Source organism: Gnatocerus cornutus, chromosome 5 (assembly GCF_029298725.1).
Source record: "Gnatocerus cornutus isolate USDA-ARS CGAHR chromosome 5, icGnaCorn1.1, whole genome shotgun sequence".
Lineage (NCBI taxonomy): Eukaryota > Metazoa > Arthropoda > Insecta > Coleoptera > Tenebrionidae > Gnatocerus > Gnatocerus cornutus.
In genome coordinates this window covers 9597513-9616787 of record NC_142237.1, presented here as the reverse complement: position 1 = coordinate 9616787, position 19275 = coordinate 9597513, and the positions used below count along the sequence as shown (strand labels likewise).

The following is a 19275-nucleotide window of genomic DNA, read 5'->3' as shown; positions in this document are numbered from 1 at the left end:
GCCAGATTTTTATAGATTGCGCTAGATTCGGTATCAAAATGAGAGTGATAGAGTCGGCTATCTATACTCTAACTAATCTAAGTTCTAACCTCACTTTCGGTTGTTTCTGTTTTCAAGTGTGATGGTGTAATCTCTTCGTTTTCCCACAATGGACCTAAATCTGGAGGATCTGGAGAACACAGTCGAGGACGATGACGACGCAAATGTCCAACTCACTTCCGCAGAATTGATTCAAATGATGGAAGAAATTTGGGTGAACGAGAAATTCGCCCCTGAAATTCTCCCAAACAAACAAGAAGTTGTTGATTGTGTACTCGGTCAGATCTCCTACATGGAAAAAAACTTAGAATCCGTCCCTTCCACGGACTTTAAAAAAGGTCTCTACCAATTAGAAGTCAACAGAATTAGGTTTTTGGTCACAAGCTACCTCAGACAACGACTTGAAAAAATTGAGACTTATGTATTATGTATTTTAAAGCAAGAAGAACAAAGAACGGAACGGGAAGAAGAGCCTTATTTAACAGAGGCGGAACAACAATTTGCTGTTAAGTTCAAAGAAGGTTGGTGTTGAATAAAATGTGTTCATTTTTAATGTTTTGGTTTTTAGCATTGGAGCAACATTTTGATAACGTTACGAGTTTTTTCCCCGGTTTACCTTTCGAAGAATGGAAAACTCAGGTAGTCACCCCAAATATGCACAGTTTTGTATTTTTAAAAGCAAAGAATGCAGTTCAAGGGGTTGTTGTGGACAGAGGCTTAGATGATGATAATGAAGTGGTAGATATAAAAGAAGGCTCACAAATGCTCCTTTCGTACAGCGGAGTGGCGGATTTAATAAAAACAGGTGATTTACGTTTAATATAAAATTTATTAAGAAAGAAAACATAAACAGTATGCTCAAAATAAATAGAAATTCTCACAGATTAACTACACAATTAAGTAGATATATTAAGTTTAAGCTAAAGCGCTTTTCACAATTTTAGTATAAAAATATAGTAAAAATACGTCATCTATTCATTTTTTTTATCACCAGCTTCTTCACTTTGTATTTCCTTGGCTTGTTTTTTGTCAAAGGCATCTTTGGCTACCTTTCGCAATTGGTGCTCTAGGCTTGACCCAACTTCTTTTAACATTTTAGTAAAATATCCTTCCTCATTTTGTAGTAACTCATGAGGATGACCAAATTCCTTCGCTTGTCCGGCATCCATGACCAACACTTTATCTGAATCCATGATGGTATTCAACCTATGCGCAATCGTTAAAACCGTGCAATCCTTGAAATTTTTGCGAATTGTAGCTTGGATTAGAGCATCAGTTGTTGGATCTACATTGGCTGTGGCTTCATCAAGGACTAGGACTTTGTTATTTCTGACTATAGCTCGCGCCAAACAAACCAGCTGTCTTTGACCAGCACTGAAATTGGAACCGCCTTCATTAACTCTTTGGTCTAAGCTTTCAATGGCGTCTTTCAACTCAACCTACAACTAGAAGTAAAAACAAGACTTCGACAAAAGAAAACTCACGTTTTCAAGTGCTTCCCACAATGTTTTGTCGTCGCATTTTTCGAAAGGATCCAAATTATATCGAACTGAATTCGAAAATAATACTGGTTCTTGAGGTATGATGGAAATATGAGACCTCAGATCGTAGAGGCCAATAAACTGAGTGTTTACTCCGTCGATTTCAATAGCACCTTCCAACCTCGACAGGCGAAACAGGGCGTTGATGAGGGAGGATTTACCAGCGCCGGTCCGGCCTACAATCCCCACCTAAAAAAAAGAAGAAAAATAGTTTGATGCGTATGATAAGAAGTCGTACCTTTTCTCCAGCTTGTATTTGGATGTTAAGATTCTTCAAAACTGGAGGATCCTCCGGAGTATAACGAAGATAAATATTTTTGAAGTCGACACGCCCATGTTGGGGCCAATCACGCGCTGGTTTCTTGGTTGGTAAAGTCTCAAAAGGTCCTTCTTTCTCCAGTTTAGTATACTGCAATATGCGTTCAAGACTTGTCATGTTACTGGCAACTTCAGTAGTTTGGCGAACTCCGTATTGCAACATTCCAGTAAGAATAAGACTTTGAGAAATGACCAAACCAACGTTTCCGCTCATCGTACTACCATCATCAAAAATAAGGAACTGATACGACACTATCGTCAAAAATATCGTACTGATGACGTCCAAATAAAGTCCGAAACTTTCGCTAGATGCTATGAACAAAAACCAACTCCCAGTATGTTGGTCTTGCAACGCATCAAATTCTTTGATTATCATCTTTTGTGCATTGGCTGCTCGAATGGTTGGTAAGCCGTACAAAGACGCGGAAACGTGAGAGAAAACAGGCGCTCGGGCTGCAAAAAAAAGTCACTACAAACTTAAGTAATTGGCCAACTTACTTATTCCTTCCAATCGTTTCACGTCCTGAGCTGAAGCTAAGTAAATGACTCTAACCCAGTAAAAAAGGAGGCCTAAAACAATCGCAACAGCGGCCATCCATGGAGTAACGATAAACACCATCGTTAGAATTCCAGCCATGACTAAAAATATCTGAAGTGCTTCAATCATAGCTCTTGGAAGAAGTTCGTCCATGGCTCCCATGTCTTTGGAGAATCTGTTTAAAATTCGGCCGGATGGGTTTGTATCGAAGAAACGCATTGTGGCTTGAAGTATATTGCTAAACATGGAGTTGTGAAGACGTTTAGAAGCATTCATGCAGATTTTGTAAAAAAGGAAGGATCTTGCCGTTGTCAAAATAATCGAAATTATTATTAAAATTGAGTAGACGATGATGTAAGTATTCTGCGAAATGGGGTCGTCCACAGGAGCTGTGTTATTTAGAGTTACATTCGGGACTATCGTTGTCATTATGTATTCAGTGGTCACTTCATTCAAGAGCGTGGTGGAATCTGTATCATTGAGGCTGGGAATTTCGGTTGTGTTTGTTAACTCAGAGACGTTATTTGTAAAACTGTTGTCAACTTCGTTGAAGCTAGTCGAACGCTCTCGTTCCCTATTCGTCCTGAAATCGTATTCTTATTGGAAGGTAATCAAAGAAACGAACTAAATACCAGGCAGTCAGCCAAAGATCGGATGCATTGCAACTGGCTTGTGCTATGATAAGCAGTACTGCTAAAAACAACAAAGTTCCGATGCTACCTCCCGCTCTGAAATACTCCCAGTAGGTCGAAGTGGGAATTGCACCTTTTTCCATCAATTCTTGAGTCTCTTGAGCGTCTTCCTCATCTTCATCGGCTTCGGTAGTCTAAAATCAAAGATTAAATTACGTAAAATCGTTATTATTATATTACAGTTTGCGAGACGATGGACATGAGTCTTGGCCGCTGAGGTGCATCCTCATCCTCTTTGATTTGTTCTTCATTTTGTTCCAAGTTCAAAGTGTTGAGTTCATTTTCCGATAACTCGTTAAATGTGCCGATTTTATCTACTTGTCCCTGAAGTTATCAAAGTAATTCCACAAAACGGTTTTTATCTGTACTTACGTTATTGAGAACGATAATGAGGTCTGCTTGTTTCAAAAATTGCAGTTGATGAGTGACTAAAATTCGCGTTTTATCTTCGAGGTATTTAACAATACACTCATTAAACAAGTGTTTGCTAACATGAGCGTCCACTGCCGAAAGAGGGTCATCGAACAAGTAAATGTCGGCTTCTCGATAAACCGATCGCGCTAAATTAACTCTGGCGCGTTGACCTCCGCTTAGAGAAGCGCCCCTTTCACCAACTAGGCTTTTATCGCCGTGAGGAAATTGAGCGAAATCTGTTTCCAAAGCACAGACTCTTACCACATCTTTGTAGCGGTTTTTCACGTACGGCTGTCCGAAGAGGATGTTGTTGCGCACGGAAGAAACAAACAACCATGGCTCTTGAGATGCGTACGATATGGTGCCCATTGTACGAACTTTACCACTGCTTTGAGGTAGTTCTTTGAGAAGGAGTTGCAAGAGGGAGGATTTTCCGGCTCCTACTGGTCCTACAACGCAGCAAAGAGTTCCGGGTTTGATGTCAATGTTGAGGTCCATGAGAGTTTTTACGATTGGATTCGGATTCCAACTGGCTGTGACTTGCTCAAGAGAGACACCACCGTTTTTTTCCGATTGGGGAACGGAACTAGTGACTATGGAGTCATTTTCTTCGAGAAGTAAGAACTCTTCTATGCGCTTAACAGACGTTTTGGCTTCTGCCAAAGTGGAGACTCCCAATGGGTACAGAATGCACATGTACAGTTGGACTGTATTGAAGAGTTGAGCCACTGCGAAGACCACACCAGCGGTTAATTTGTGTCCTGTTAGAACGTAAGCGACTAAAGTTAAGTACGCGGCTGCTCGTTCTGTGAAGACCATGAGGGCTAAAGATAAGCCTCTAATATAAGAAGTCTTAGCGACGATGTTAATTTCGTATTTTCTGGCCAATGCCACCACTTTCTCAAATGGCTTTTCCCAAGCGTACATTTTAATAACTTGAATTCCTGCGGTTATCTCATTCATCAACCGAACACGACTATCGGTTTTCTGCGCTATCTTCATGCGATAGATGCCTTGAAGTCTAGACAAGTAGCCTTGAAGGAAAACTGCTTGTAGGGTAATAAAACCTACTCCGGCGAGCGCGGCCCATTGAACACTTATATACATAACTCCGAAGGCCAAAATTGTAATAATCGGCATTATCCAGATGTAATGGAGGAATCCAGAGGCGATATCGAACCTCTGCACGTCATTTGAAAGCAAGTTGACTAATTTCCCCACAGCCACTTGTCCCAGGGAGGTCCTGTTTAGTTTAAGCAACTGAAAACTGTCGTGTAAATCGATCGGCTAATAGAATTCGAGTTACGTACTTTCCTGTAGATCAACGAGCAAGTTGCAATGCGACTCCGCATTCCCACTCTTTGACAATACAAATTGCAGTGGTGTACTATGAGAATGCTAACGAACGACAATAAAATAACTCCGGTGGCAAGCCCCCATCCGCTTCCGGGTACTCGGTCATTGTAATCAGTCTCATAATACCCAATGTATTGTGCGAGGATTATAGGCAAATACATTTTTAGCACGGCACATTGCAGCAACATAATAATTCCAACAAGAGTGTACGATTTGATGAAAGTGATCCGTAGCGTCCGCAGCAAACTAGGTTTTTTCCCCGCTTTCTTGGCCGATTGTACTTCGGCGTCCCAGTTTCTGGAATTATACAGTCATCAAGGTTTCTCAAGCGGCAACGAAATTACCGTTCCATGTCATCTCCGAGAGTTCCAGAGGTGTCGGGGCTGGCGCAGTTGAACAGATCTTTAATTTGTAAATCATTGGAATAGCCATATTTGAAAAACGGTAAAATCCAGCTGAAAAAATAAAACGTTCCAAGGCTTTACATTGAAGGGGGTTTTTGTGACATTGTGTTGATAAGTTGAGCTAGTTAATAAATTAGGGCGATGATGGAACAATCGTGTTTACATTTACGTAATTATGAAAGCTGCCGAGTTCCGACTAGTAAGACGTGATTTGATTAAAGGATGGGATAAAAATTTGAAGTGCAGAACAATGAGTTCGTGTGTCGGCGGAACATTGCGTTTCCACAAAAAAACTAGATAAATCTTCTGTTTCCGGTTGTGGTTTAAGTGTAGTAACGGGTGTTTCAATCTTTGATTTGAAACGTCCTTGCTATTTAATTGTCCTGTTAACCTCGGGTATTACAGTATAGGATGCACACGCAGTATTATAAACGGGAAATATTGATTGCATGGTAGTTTGTACTGTGAAGCGGTTGTCTGTTATTTTACACTGAATACACTATAATCGATTTATTTGATATACGTTCCACTTGTATAACACTAAATGCAATACAAAAAGCTCTCTTATCTTCTTTGTTACAAACCAAAGCAAAGCTAAGTTAAACATCTCCATGTTTACTTAAGTTTTAAGGTCTAAGTAACTATTTAAACTCAACTTACACAAAGAATAATTTTGAAAGCGGGTTTGCCGTTTCTTCGGGCGATGGATGGTCGTATTTTTTACTTGAATCCATTCTTAAGTACAACGAAAAGCACGATAACAATTTACTTAAGGCTTTAATTTAAGTCATACTAATTAAGTAACCGAGAGCGACGAACACATCGACAACACCGACGACGATTCATCTCGAAGTGAGGTTATAGAAGTAGAGGATTGTCGCAACCACGCGAAACTGTATCTTTCTGATTGGTGGACGTCATTATTGTTATTATTTTTAGACCGCGTGCCAGTGGCCGGTTTTGCTCGTTTTCCAATGAGAGACAATTATTCCGACCTTGATCCATCCTTTAATCAACTTCAGATGTTATGCAACTAATTATATAATATGGGATTGAGCTTAGATTTAGGGCGTGATATTTTTGAAGATTTTTTATCTCGTGATTTAAGGCCACGTGCGAAGGTAATTCGTGTACGAAAAAACGTTTCATTTTATTCAGGGAAAAATGCCCTTTTATTTACTTTGGAGTGTTTCATGCAGATAACAGTAGATAATTTTCTGCTGACTTGTAGTTGTAAGAGGAGTGACGGCGATATTTTATGGTCGGCACACGACGTCTTTTTTAATTATCTACCTGAATAAGATAATTCAAACAAGAATGCACAATCAAAAGTGCACTTTCGTGTTTGTTTAATGTAACTAATACTTAGAGCAGACTAGTCACAGATATGTAGTATAATCCGCAAATATTTATTAGATAAAGTGAATATTATTTTACTATGTTTGAAGCTTAGTCTTTTAATGACCAATGTAAGATTTTACTTTTTTTTTGAAATTTTTCAAAGTAAATACGGTAAGCAATAATGTTTAGAATTTTGCTGAAAAACGATTTTTAATTAATAGTCCTATATTGTTACAACACACATGTCTTTAATCGTGAATCGTGACACTCAATTTTCTGAATATTTTGTAATGCGAAATGATGATTCAGCAACTTTTTTGCCCGAATGTTTCCAGATTTGATAACTGTCGATAAAAAAATTTAGTGTTATGTCATTGATTCATTGATATGTTATCAATCATTTTATTACTCAGAAAATTGATTTCTAATTTAATTAAGTGTTATACATCCATCCATACATTGACACTGTAACTTTAACTAGTTTTTATTTGTATACTCCAAATGTGTACCTACCTATATTTAGAATTCTGGAAGTTATTTTAAAATATTTTAGATCAGAACAGGTTTGTGCTTAATAACTAATTCTTGGAAGTTTAGATCCTAAAACTTTCAAATTATAGACTTCTAAACATGAAAATATGTATGCCTATTCCTGAATCTTTTTCTCTGTATCCAGGATTTATTTATTTTACACATTTATTTAGAGATTAAGGAATTTAAAAGTGGGTAAAAGATTTGTAATTCCAAAATATTAACTCTCATAGTTAAAGGCCATCAGTGCTGACGTGCTTAATTATTATTATTCATTGGTTTATTAATTATTCTAATAAAGAATTTTACTCCAATTAGCTCTTGTTAAAGTTTCAATAAAAAATTTTCCCGCTGTAACAAAAAAAATGTTAAAAATGCTCATTATTGCTAAATTCAAACCCCAGATTTTTGAATTTCATGATTCTCAAATTTAAAATTTTTTAATAATTGAATTTCTAGATTTCTAAATTTTCAATTAACATACTGGTGTCCTAGAACTCACCAAGGACCCGGCGACTACATATTCGCATTTTGAGAGCGAATTTACGAAAATATGTTCCCAACGTTTTAATTTCATGTTAGAGTTTTACCGATGACAAAAGTCACAATTGAATGTTTACCAATCATAATCGCCACTTTTGCGACAAAACCCATGTTGCTAAGTAATTAACAATGTACATCATTATTAAATTTCTAATTAAACTTTCAGTGTGGTCCACAAAGCAAGTTGGAAAGAGTCATCATACTAATTAATCGAGATAAAATTGGCCCTTTTTATGCCTCCATTTATTTTAAATCAATTAATTTTTTAATACCCAATTTTATAAATATGTCTTGTTTTTAAAATCAGTAATTAAGTGAAAGTTAAACAAATCTGATTACAGTGAGCATAATCATTTTTTGGTTGAACGGCTTTTGCAGTCTTTGGGAAACAGCCCCATTCGAATTTCGATTTTTTTTGCAGGATCAATATATAAATCTTTGCAATTTATTCCGGTTTATCTTGTAAAGTTAAAAATTAATTAATAAAACGATTTAGTTCTAAATGCGTTTAAATTTTTTTCGCAATTTCACTCTTAGAATGTCCGTCGCGAATTCTAGGACACTCCGTATCTGTATGTTTTTTTTTTATTTTCGATGTCATCTCAGCAATGACAACCCAACATTGGATTTCAAGTATTGCTCACTTTAACTGAAAATTTTGTTCGTTATTGTTTATCATTCTCGTTTATTTTTTATTACGACTCTGCACTTCCTACGCGTCCTTTGTTTTCCATTTTTTTTAGTTTTAACTTTGATAACCTTTCAATTAAAAAATGTTTATACTTGTTTGTTTGATTTTCTGATATAATCTACAGTTTACAAGGTAGCACACTTCAAATGACTAATCAGTAAGTCGTAAGTGGCGGATATATTGGGCAAATAATGAATTTTTGCAGTTCAAAAGGTTACACAACATTTTAAATATGTACTACGATCAATACGAATCATAGTTAATAAAATTAGAGATGGGATTGATTAAAAAGATTTATTCTGTACAAGCATTCATTTATTTTAATTCAATCAATCGTCAATAATAATTATACAGCCAATGGCCTACAACAATCCTATAATCAATAATATATTTATAATAATATTTTACAATATATTTTAAATAATAAGCATAGTTTACTGTAGACTATAGGCCATCTATAGTAGCATAAATAGTAGTAATGTTATCCACTAACACAACTTTCAACATAACGAAATAAAGTTGATAACTACTTATAATAACGTCATATCTAAACGAAAATAAAATAAAGAATATTACTATACCATTTAAATATTTCTCTTATATTCTTATCACAATAACTAAGTTTTAAATAGTTTACAAAATAAATTCATAAGAAGAATAAATTGCTTTGGACAATTTTTATTTTTTAAATTTCGCTGTTCTATTAGGCTTTTAAAGTTTTTACTTAGTTAATTTTCCTTTTTCCCTTAACTATTACTCAAAGGTAGCCCTTAGATTGAAACTGGAAGAATCTGACAAGCCATATTTTGAACATATTTAAGTACTTAGAAACGATATGTTTTGGAAGAATGTAGGTCAATCACAATGCAAAGGTACATGTTGGTTCGGTAATTAGGTACTCAACGGTTTAGTTATAATTCAAGCAAATAAATATCACAAATTTGTTATCGTTTCTAAGCAATCAAAGTAGCCTACAAACTGTACTGAATATCATAAAGCATGGATATGTAGTTTATTCTATTTGACTATAACCTATAATGATATGTTCATTATTATTTATTTTGGAACACCTAATACTTATTTCTCCAGACACTTTTACTTTTCTAGTTTTTTTTTCAAATATTTTTCCCAGTCACAGTGTCTTATAAAATTTTGTTAATATTAAAATAACATGAAACCTTTTGTCGTGAATGCTCACATCAAATTGCAAACTTTTAAATTTATTATAAAGCGATTAATCAGCCGATTAATCCTACAGCGTGTTGAAAAAAACCGTTTCCTCAATTTGAGAACCTCAGCTAAAAAACAATAACAATTATCTAATTCACATCCAGTGCAATTTTATGAAAATCTACGACAACGTTACAAAATTTACATTACTGGTCGAGTTTCACAGACGTGGAACGGAAACATGGAATACGTGCGTAATCACGTACTTCATCTCGCCGTAGCGCCATCTGCTTTCTGGTGATAACAATTATTAGTTTGACTTTAATTAATTCAGAAGCATTGCCACTTCTTACCTATCGATGCCAATAACTTAACTAACACTTATCTACAAAGTGACGGAGGTTGCCATGTTCCATCATGCACGAAATTATAAGTTTTATAATAAAAGCAAAGAAACTATCACATCGGCTGAGATTCTAGTGGCACGATGGGAGGAGTAGTGGTAATACTGATCTAATCGGGGATTCACGGTTATATACAGGTTGGCTGGAAGGTAGCTTTGGAACATGGCGTCCACTGCCTGGTCTACAACATTCAATTCAGCTAAACATAAGAGTTGTTTTAGTTATGTACAGAGTGTTTTGAGAGTATTTTCTAAGTTTTAGGTATTTTAGATAGTTTTGTTTTGCACCATAATCTGGATATGTTTGAGTAGTAAATGCAGGGCGAGCGTAAGAAAAAAGGCGACTGAGTGACTACGTGACATGATAAATGTTTTTTAATCGATAAAAATCACTCAGAACGCTAATACTACTATCGCGGAGGCACTAGAGTACTATCTACTAGACTAGGATAGAGAGATCCAATAGTTATTTGTCAACTATTTGTTCATGAATTCATAAGGCAGCAAAGACATAGTATAGCAGAGTTAGAGTTTGTTTTGTTGTTTTGCAATCAATTTGGCAATTGTTCAGGGTCTTCGTCCCTGTCCATCTTTGCTGTGAGCGACAGATCCGGCCAAAGGGGGACATGAAAATTCGTTTCACATGTATAATGCACAGCCCTAGAACTAAGTGATAGTGGCTAAAAACTAACAGTAATAGGCCCTAACATTAAGCTGCTAAGAAGCAATCTCTGCAACCTCGTAACACTGGTCCGTATCATATACAATTAGTATAAAAATTTAGTGCGTGTGGTCGCTGGCAGCGCCCTCTCACCTATGCAAAAACTGAAAAATGAATCTGTTCCTTTTAGTCTTTCAGCGATTCGACAATTCCGATCGCATTGCAGCCACCTGTATAGGCCGGGTGAACATGAATTTGTTACGTCACAAGCGAGTCTGCTGCAGCATTGATTGACTCTACGTAGCGATAAAAGCGAAAATCTATAAATCGACTCGTCGAATTCCTTGTTTTGTGTTGGTTGTTTACTTTTTTAATGCCTCACACACTAATGGATATGTTTCAAGGCGCTAGTTTCTAATGCGCTTCAAGGGAATTCCTCTGGGTGCGTTTCTTTTCTGTTAGAAAGGTCCCGATCGGAGCGCCGCCATTGCCGCCACCATCAGCAGGGTTGCAGCGCCGCCCAACGACCATCGCAAAGAGCTCGCTCCGTCCGTACAGTTTTGGCGAGGCGGTTGATTCTGGAGATCATCTGTAAAAAAACAAGAATCGATGAGTCTAAATCACCGCTTTTCGCTCGCTATTAATTCGAGGTAGTTTGTGACATGGAGATAAAAGGGGCAGAGATTAGAACTCGCTTGGAAAAAAAAACATTTACAATTTCATCGAGTTTTGTAGCACCGGAGAAAAATTAACTTTAATTATTTACAAACGCGAAAAACGTGAAGTGTCACCAGCGGCCCGAGTAAATATTTAACTCGCGTAAATTATCTCACTACAGACTTTTTAATTTTCGTGACGAATTTCCGCGTTAATCTCTTTTAAAGCGAAAGGAAAATATAGCAGAGCCGTGCTCATGGCTACATCATCGTATCGCCGATATTCTGGACACATGCCTTAAAAAAGGCATTCGGTATTCCCACAGGGTTTGCTATGTGGTCGTTGGAAGGTTCGCCGCAGTCATTGTATTACAGGTCGCAAATGTGCCCACTTAAATATATATAAACTGAATGAAACGAATTCCTGATTCCTCCGTCTCTCTTCCAAATACATCTTATTGTTATTGGAAAATAACGTGACAGCTTGATTGGTCCAATTACGCAGCCAAATTGGAATAGGGGTAGCGAGCATAACAATGTTTCATTTCAAACTTACACGGGTCCATGAAACTGCGATGCAGAGAGGTAAATGTTTTATAATTTCCCACTGAATTACAGACCCCTCAACTATGAAATTGCCCGGTTATACACGCTGGTGAATTAACAAGACAAACATGAACATCCCGCAGATATTTTTCTGGCAAAACCGCGGATGTAGTCAAACTTTAATAATTACGCAAACATACTGTTACGACAGCACCAAATTCCTGTCATTCAAAATCTAAGAGCGCAGAAACTTCATCTAATACGGAAATGGCATGAGATGACAAGCGATTTTCTTCGCGATTTGCTTAAGGCCATAATCGTTTTCTTTTCAAGGGAGCTTTTATCTTCCAATTAAAGTTCAAATTTTCTTTTGCTGCTAAAGCTGCGGGGTCGTCAGACACGGGATACGACCAGTTCGTTCCCGACAGTTTGCCCCCGTCAATTGGTCCCCGAGAATTCGTCCCCCGGTCAATTTGTCTCGGGCTTTTTCGTCCCCAATGCAATTTGCCTCCAGTTTAATTCATCCCGGTGTGATTTTTGATAATAATTGAAGAATGTGGTTTATATAATTTTACTTAAAATTGATCTCTGCAACACAAGGTAGCTATATACTAAGAAAATTTGTTTTATTACAATTAATAAAATCAAATATAATAAAATTACTGGTAAATAAAAACATTTATCGAGAAGACATACAAAAAATAAATTTTAGCATGCGATAAAGACGCATTAGAGATTGATAATTAATTAAATAACATTAATAACATTTAATAACAATTATTATTATTGTTTGAAAAAAATTCTAAATCGTTTTCAATGAGTTTGGTTACAAGATACCAAAGAATTAAACTTAAATTGTACGTTAAAAAATATCTAAATTGGTGTAACAGGGGCAAAGACAGAATTCGATTTTCAGTTGGACAAATTATTGATCAACCCTGATACACAAGGTACAACAAATAAAATTCACTTTTTTAAACTTTCTACTCTTTCTCTCACAATACTATTACATATAGAATTAAACAGAGCAGGTAACTCGGCGCGTCATATTGGAAGACTACTCGGTAGATCGGACCATGTAATAAGAAAATTTCTACAAGATCAAGAAAATTATGGAAAGCGAAAGTCAACAGGACGAAAAAGAAAACTGTCTAGGCGTACTGAAGCACTAGTGCTGCGAAATCCTTCAAATCTTTTAAAAAGTGCGAATCAAATTCGTCGAGAGCTGAATTTGGAAGCCGATAAAACTACAGTTTCGCGAATAATTAGAAGAAGCCCCCATATTCGTCGTCAGAAAATGATTCGCGGGTTTCCCCATAATGACAAACTTAGTAGGTTAAATTTTGTAAGAGACAATACGTCAAGATATTCTGATAAATCTATACTTATAATTCTATGAAAAACAGAATTTTTAAGTTAATTGAAAAGCAGGGTGGTTATATTGGTATTTAAAGTTGTTAAATTTGTTTATTAAACTTTAGTAAAAGCAGTTAGTTCTTAGTGCGAACTGAAAATCGAGTTTTGACTCTTATTCAATGAAAAAAGCACTTATTTTCGTAATTTTTGAGGTGTAATACTATTTCAGTAATACAATTATTGGGGCAAAATTAAAATCCCAAATACCCGCATGTAAGTTTTAAAATAATAAAAATTATATGTGTCTTTATCATTTTGCAACGGACTTTTTAATGATCAGATGCAGAGAACATCTAAAAAATTACTTTGAAAGAGCACATTATTTTCCTGCAATGTTAATAATATAAATACTGTTTTTTTTAAACTTACATAATACATTATTATTATTAACGACAATTTTAGCGGTGGCTACAGCTATTGCCAGACCCTACGCAAATAATAACTTATGAAAAACGGATTACATTTTTATTGTATGTGACCGCAAATTACGGTGCAGCTCTTATAATTATTATAGCGCATGTAAACAAAGCTTTCAGGGACAAATTTGCAAGACACGAATTTTCAAGGGGACGAATTGACCGGGACTAAAAAAGTCGGGGACGAACTGTCCGCAAATCGCCAGACGCTGGCCACAATAAAGTGTAACGCAAAACCGCCGACAAGAAACGAAAAGTGGAGCCATTGTTTCAAATTTTGAAATGTGTTCGTTGTTGTGGAAGAAATGAGTAAAAAGTAGTTTGTTTCCTGTAAAATCGTTCAGTGTGGACAAAACACGGAATTTCATAATTGGATTGAGGAATTTATGACCCAAAGTGTCCGAAATAACGGCGCTCGTCGAGGGAAAGTCTAACCGAGTTAGGCGAAACGTAAAAGCTACTTCGGTTGGCTCAAATTGCATTTGCATAAACTCGGCTTCGCTCCGTTGCAAGCTGTTATCTAAACAGCTCCATCCCGCACAAATCCAGCTACGTTACGCAGAACTAGAGGATTTGGTGTCTTTACGTTGGCAGAGATTTGTTTAAAAAAGGATAAAATGCGATAAAATAACTCGAAATGATGATTCCATTTTATTACGATGTCGTATAAAGGGGTACCTACTCGTTTGCTGTTGGAGTTGAGGTAGGTATTTCTTCCAGAAGGCACACTGCTTAAGCCTAGGCCCCCTTCCCGTGGCGGTGGAGTTGACATCGAGGGTTAAAAACTCCCTTCCGAAAGCTGTGTGTGGGGGCCAATACGTGTGTGTCCACACTCCGTTAGGTGATTGACTGGGGTTGCCGGTTTTAGCGAAGTTGGCCCAATACCTCATGATCCTTTTGCTAAGATCTACCTCTTGTGCTGTGTAACTTTTTGTAGGGTTTAATGGCTCTCCGAAGACATAATTGATCTCGTCGGCGTGCATCACTCCCGTCCACGATGGCCACGGATTAGCCACCGTGCGATGCTTGTAATAGTACATATACACCGTGCTGCCAGTCTCTGCATATCTATGGGCAAATTCGTTGACGTTACAGGTAAAGTGGTAATCGCCGACCATTTTATCCAGAGAGTCTCGGTTGCTGACGGGGTCGTCGGGGTTGAGCCAGTCGGTGTACTCGAAGACTATTGCTTGACGCGAGATGGAGTTAAAATAAGGGTTGAGTTCGGTGACGGCTCGGAGGAACTCTTGACGATTGACGTAAACGTTTTCTTCCTTTCGAAAAAGCTCAGTTAGATAGTAAATAATGAAGTAGTAACCCTCTTCCGTGTTGGATCCCATTAGGATGTTGGTTTTCTTGAAATTTTTGTTGGCGAGCGCTCGCGAAGGCCATTCATCTAGAAAGGCTCCGTCGATGACCGGAACAAAAGGAAACTCACAGATGCCCAACGTCCCCCACTCGTTGTTGACCAAATCGATTGGGTCTTTCTTTTTCAAACAGTCTATGACGGCGGAAAGTTCGTGGCGTTCGTGTGGACAGCCCACCGCTTCTGCTAATCGCAGTCCTCTCAGGATGCTTTCTTCACGCGAGATGATCGCCCACGGTGCAGTGGCGCTCCCCGATTCCATGATCGCTTGAGAAAACAAATTCCTGGATAAAGGGGAAAGTAAATGAAGGGAAACGGAGACTGCCCCAGCCGATTCTCCGAAAAGGGTGATGTTATTAGGGTTGCCGCCAAAAGCGGCGATGTTATCATGTATCCATTGGAGCGCCATCATTTGGTCGAACATGCCGGCATTTCCGGGAACATCCGGCGTTCCGAAATAGAGAAAACCGAGCGAGGCCACTCGATACTGCATGGAAACTAGAATAATGTTCTCTTCTGAGACTATGATATTGTGATCATAAACTTCTAACGTGTTTGTGCCCGAGTAAAACCCGCCCCCGAACACCCACACCATCACGGCGGCACTCGTAGGTCGCGGTTTCGGCACCACCACGTTCACGAACAAACAGTCCTCGCTAAGAGGCGTATTAGGGTTCCACATGGTGGCCCCCGGGAAGTCACCGAACACTGTGTCTATTATTTGCACGCACGAGTTCGGCATCGTGGTCGTGTTGAGTATACCCTCCCACTTGTCGCTAGGTCGGGGATGGCGGAATCTCAAGTTGCCGACGGGTTTCTGCGCGTAAGGGATGCCCAACCACGAGTCGACTTTCTTTCCGGTTGCGGCCGTCAACGTGATGCCCCGGACTTTACCCTTCTTAGTCTGAACAACTAAGGGATCATCTTCGGAGTCGCGTCTGGTGAATTCTCGCTTGTCGTCGGGGGCGTCTCGACGGAATTCCTCCGAGTCCCGATGAGGGTCGAACGGGTCTCGGGACATGTGGTAAGCTTCGGCGTGAGGCTCGGGGGGATGGTGGCGGCCTCTGTGCGCTGTTGGGATACATGAGGGAAGTAGAAAGCTCACCAGCAGGCACGCCGCCCACGCTCCAGTCATCGCTTTTCAATAATTCTGAAACAAAACAAGCTATAAATAACCGAACGGATCATTACTGACTGGACTTTGGGTCAGACCGTAACGGATGATTTAAACAGTTGTTTGCGTTTAATATGGTTCTTGAAGGGTCGTTTGTATGCGACCTGGAAGCCGTGTGGACGGCTTTCCACAAGACGTCGCACTATTTTTACATTAAAACGGCAATAAAAGAAAATAAAGGATTTCGCACCGACCGATAACACTTTTTATTACCGATAAAGACCAATTATGCAGATGAGATTACAGAAAATATTCGGGAAAATTTATTTTTTCACAGTAATTTTTATCGTTTACAAAGCTTATGAGCTGATTTTTTATTTATAGAACTGTTTATAAAGTTATCAATTAGCTTTCAACTTTCAGAGTGAAATCATTTGGAAATCTTATCTGTCCATCATTGAAGAAAACGCCTCAAGTTGCTGTAATGAAGCAAATTAGTGTTTCTAATTAGTTAGTTAACTAGTTAATTAACTGATTAAAATTTCGTAGTACCAGTTTTTGAATACTATTTAGATTATTTCATAGACTTGATTAGATTCGATGGCGTTGCCTGTTTTAGTATTGTTAAACCGAAAATTGATTTAATTAATTTTACGGATTTCTGCCCTCACATTTTTATTTAGATGTAGGATATTGAGGTTCATTAAATTTGTGGGTTTGTTTGTTAGATTATTGTATTTGTTGGTTGTGTCACTGACGTTATGAATGATAGGGAAATTCTGATTGAACATTTTAATTCAGTGAAAAAATTACATTGTGTTCCGTGTTATTTTAGTAATCACGGATTTCACCAACATACATTTTAATTTATGTAAACATGATTGTAGGTAGAACCTTTTTGAAATCAAAAAAAATAAACACGGATTTAGGGAATTTTCGGAAGCACAAGTGCGCTAGACTGTCTTATGAAACGTGTATTTTGCATAATTTTTTTTAATGTATAGTTTTACCGTTTTTTTAGTAAAATAAGTCAAAGTTTTTATTTAGGAACATTTTCCTAAAACGGTTAAGTTGGTGAAACATCATTCGAGTATCAGCTGTTATCAAATGACGTTTACTATTGGATGAATCTCATAAATAGTTTTGACAAGCAGTTGACAGGTATACCAACTCACAAAACAGTGCTTTAAGGAGCATCGGAAACAATGGAAAAACAATGCTATAATGTTAGTCACCGAATTAGAATAATAAGTTTGTGAATTTTATAACTCACATGATTTTGATGGTTTCCGTATTGATTTTGATCTCTCCGCCATTCTTGCATTTATTAGTCTTAGTTCATCCGGTTCCGGACCATAAATTTGTAAGAAACTTTGCTCTTATTTGACAGCTATTGGATTCACGAGGATAAATGAAATTGCGACCTCATTTGAAACGTACATACATTACAACTAATACTGAAATTAGAGTGGTCAAGGCTAAATTTCTTCGTCTTGAATATTGCAGGAAGTTAAACTAGTTTTATGTATTATAAGTGACGGCACTGATGCGTTTAGAGGCTTAGTTTGAATAAATGTTCAAATTAGCGAAAAACCGGCGTAAAGAAACGGCAAATAAATAAATTATTCGCGGTTTTGGATGTTGGCGGTAAAAGAGCCAAAATGGTTTATACAAAATGTGGGTAACGTCTGTTGTTAAAATTGTCTTTGGCAGGCCTGCCAAAACCTTTGCACCACACAAGTTTAAAGCCCATGTTTTCCCTGATCGTTAAAATGGTGGCTGCGCGCACGTGATATATTGAAATTTCTTTTTCCGACTTATCTGTTTGTGATATTGACGGCCCAGAAAAGTTCCGAGAAGGGATGCGGATCGGTAGGACCCTTCGTTCGTAATTATTTCGCTCAGAAGCGAGGCAAAGAAATGTAAAGCGATATATTCCTTGAAATACGGACATAATGAGCCCATCCCTATACACAGGTAACATGATCCCATTACGTTCGTACACAATGGCAGCGAGAGCAGCGCCCTAGGCGCCGAGCTCTAGCACTGCACTAATTACAATCAGAGTGAGCTCGCTAATTGGAGACCCGGGATAGACCCGGTTGACCGGACTCTCCTATTATGAGTTATACACGGATGCAAGCGCCAACTGCAGGACCGGATCTGTTAGTTTAAGCTCATTTGCATCGGCACCGATGCTTAATCCGGGTAATTTAACTAGTTTGACGCCCCGGACGGACATTGGCGCGCTCCGATGCGCCGCAAACAGAGCGAAATAAATTTTCATTAGGATGCTTGCTATTCCCTTTTTTTCCGTTGAACCAAACAATAGCCAGCGGATCGATGCCGGCTTTAAAGAGTTCCGGGTTGGGACTAGACAACCGGGTCTCATCAAAAACAGATGTTGCCCTTTCATTATTGCAAGAAAGCTCGTTAAAAGTTTCAACCCGTGGCGATTCGGGCCGGTTTTCGCTAATTATTCGCATCGAGTTGGCCGCGGAATTGGCGGGACTCGAGTGCGCTCGAAAAACAATTCAATACGCCAACTTCACAAAGTTTTGCTTCCACAGCTAACTTGGATGAGCGTTTAAACTTTTTTTTGTATAAACAGACTGGTAATTATTCCGCAGATTTCGTTATCCACAGCATTTCAATGGTTTATCCTGTTTCGCAGTCCTTTGAGATTATCATAATCTTGGTTTGGTCGAATTCTACGGCATGTCTCGCTCAAATACTTTCCCTCTCCGTCACCTCGATGCATATATTCAAGAAGTTAGATGATCTTGTGATTCCGGCTGCCATCAATCTCAGAACTAGTGCTGTAAAATCGAATCCTTGTCATTACCTCGACCCCGGAGTTAAACATGATCGGAGGAGATGGTGCACTTGTGGCGTTGAATGAGAGATTTTTTACAGATTGAATTGCGCATTTACGGCTTTATTGGGACAGGATGCTGCCTGGATCCATTGAAATTTTAACAAACACACTGCAAAACTGTCATTAAATAATACTAACACTACAGGCATGCATTTGTGTTTATCGAATACAGGTAATCTAAAAACTATTGACTAGTTAATAGGCAACACGAACAATTACAGGTACTTCATCTATTTTGAGA

At 38.1% G+C, this 19275-nt stretch overlaps 3 protein-coding genes across 3 annotated transcripts in view; 1 reads left to right on the top strand and 2 right to left on the bottom strand.

Annotated features, from left to right (window-relative positions):
- Positions 1-87: 87 nt before the first annotated feature.
- Sld5 (DNA replication complex GINS protein Sld5) lies at positions 88-1009 on the top strand. The gene is made up of 2 exons (XM_088035571.1): positions 88-560; positions 608-1009. Exons 1-2 carry the CDS (start codon positions 149-151, stop codon positions 862-864), a joined length of 669 nt encoding a protein of 222 aa, XP_087891697.1. The 5' UTR covers positions 88-148; the 3' UTR covers positions 865-1009.
- LOC148174246 (ATP-binding cassette sub-family C member 4-like) lies at positions 849-6176 on the bottom strand. The gene is made up of 10 exons (XM_088035570.1): positions 5963-6176; positions 5243-5353; positions 4853-5195; positions 3501-4802; positions 3309-3452; positions 3069-3262; positions 2397-3019; positions 1819-2351; positions 1524-1769; positions 849-1478 (listed from the first exon to the last, which is right to left on the bottom strand). The coding sequence occupies exons 1-10, from the start codon at positions 6034-6036 to the stop codon at positions 1011-1013; spliced, it is 4038 nt and encodes a 1345-aa protein (XP_087891696.1). The 5' UTR covers positions 6037-6176; the 3' UTR covers positions 849-1010.
- A 4748-nt stretch (positions 6177-10924) lies between these two features.
- Positions 10925-19275, bottom strand: part of LOC148174245 (acetylcholinesterase-like) — a 40322-nt gene continuing 31971 nt past the window's right edge. The window contains exons 3-4 of the mRNA XM_088035959.1: positions 14359-16192; positions 10925-11231 (exon numbers count right to left, since the gene is read on the bottom strand). Of these exons, the coding sequence (XP_087892085.1) occupies positions 11101-11231; positions 14359-16177 (1950 nt within the window). The 5' untranslated portion in view covers positions 16178-16192 and the 3' untranslated portion in view covers positions 10925-11100. The remainder of the gene's footprint in view (positions 11232-14358; positions 16193-19275) is intronic.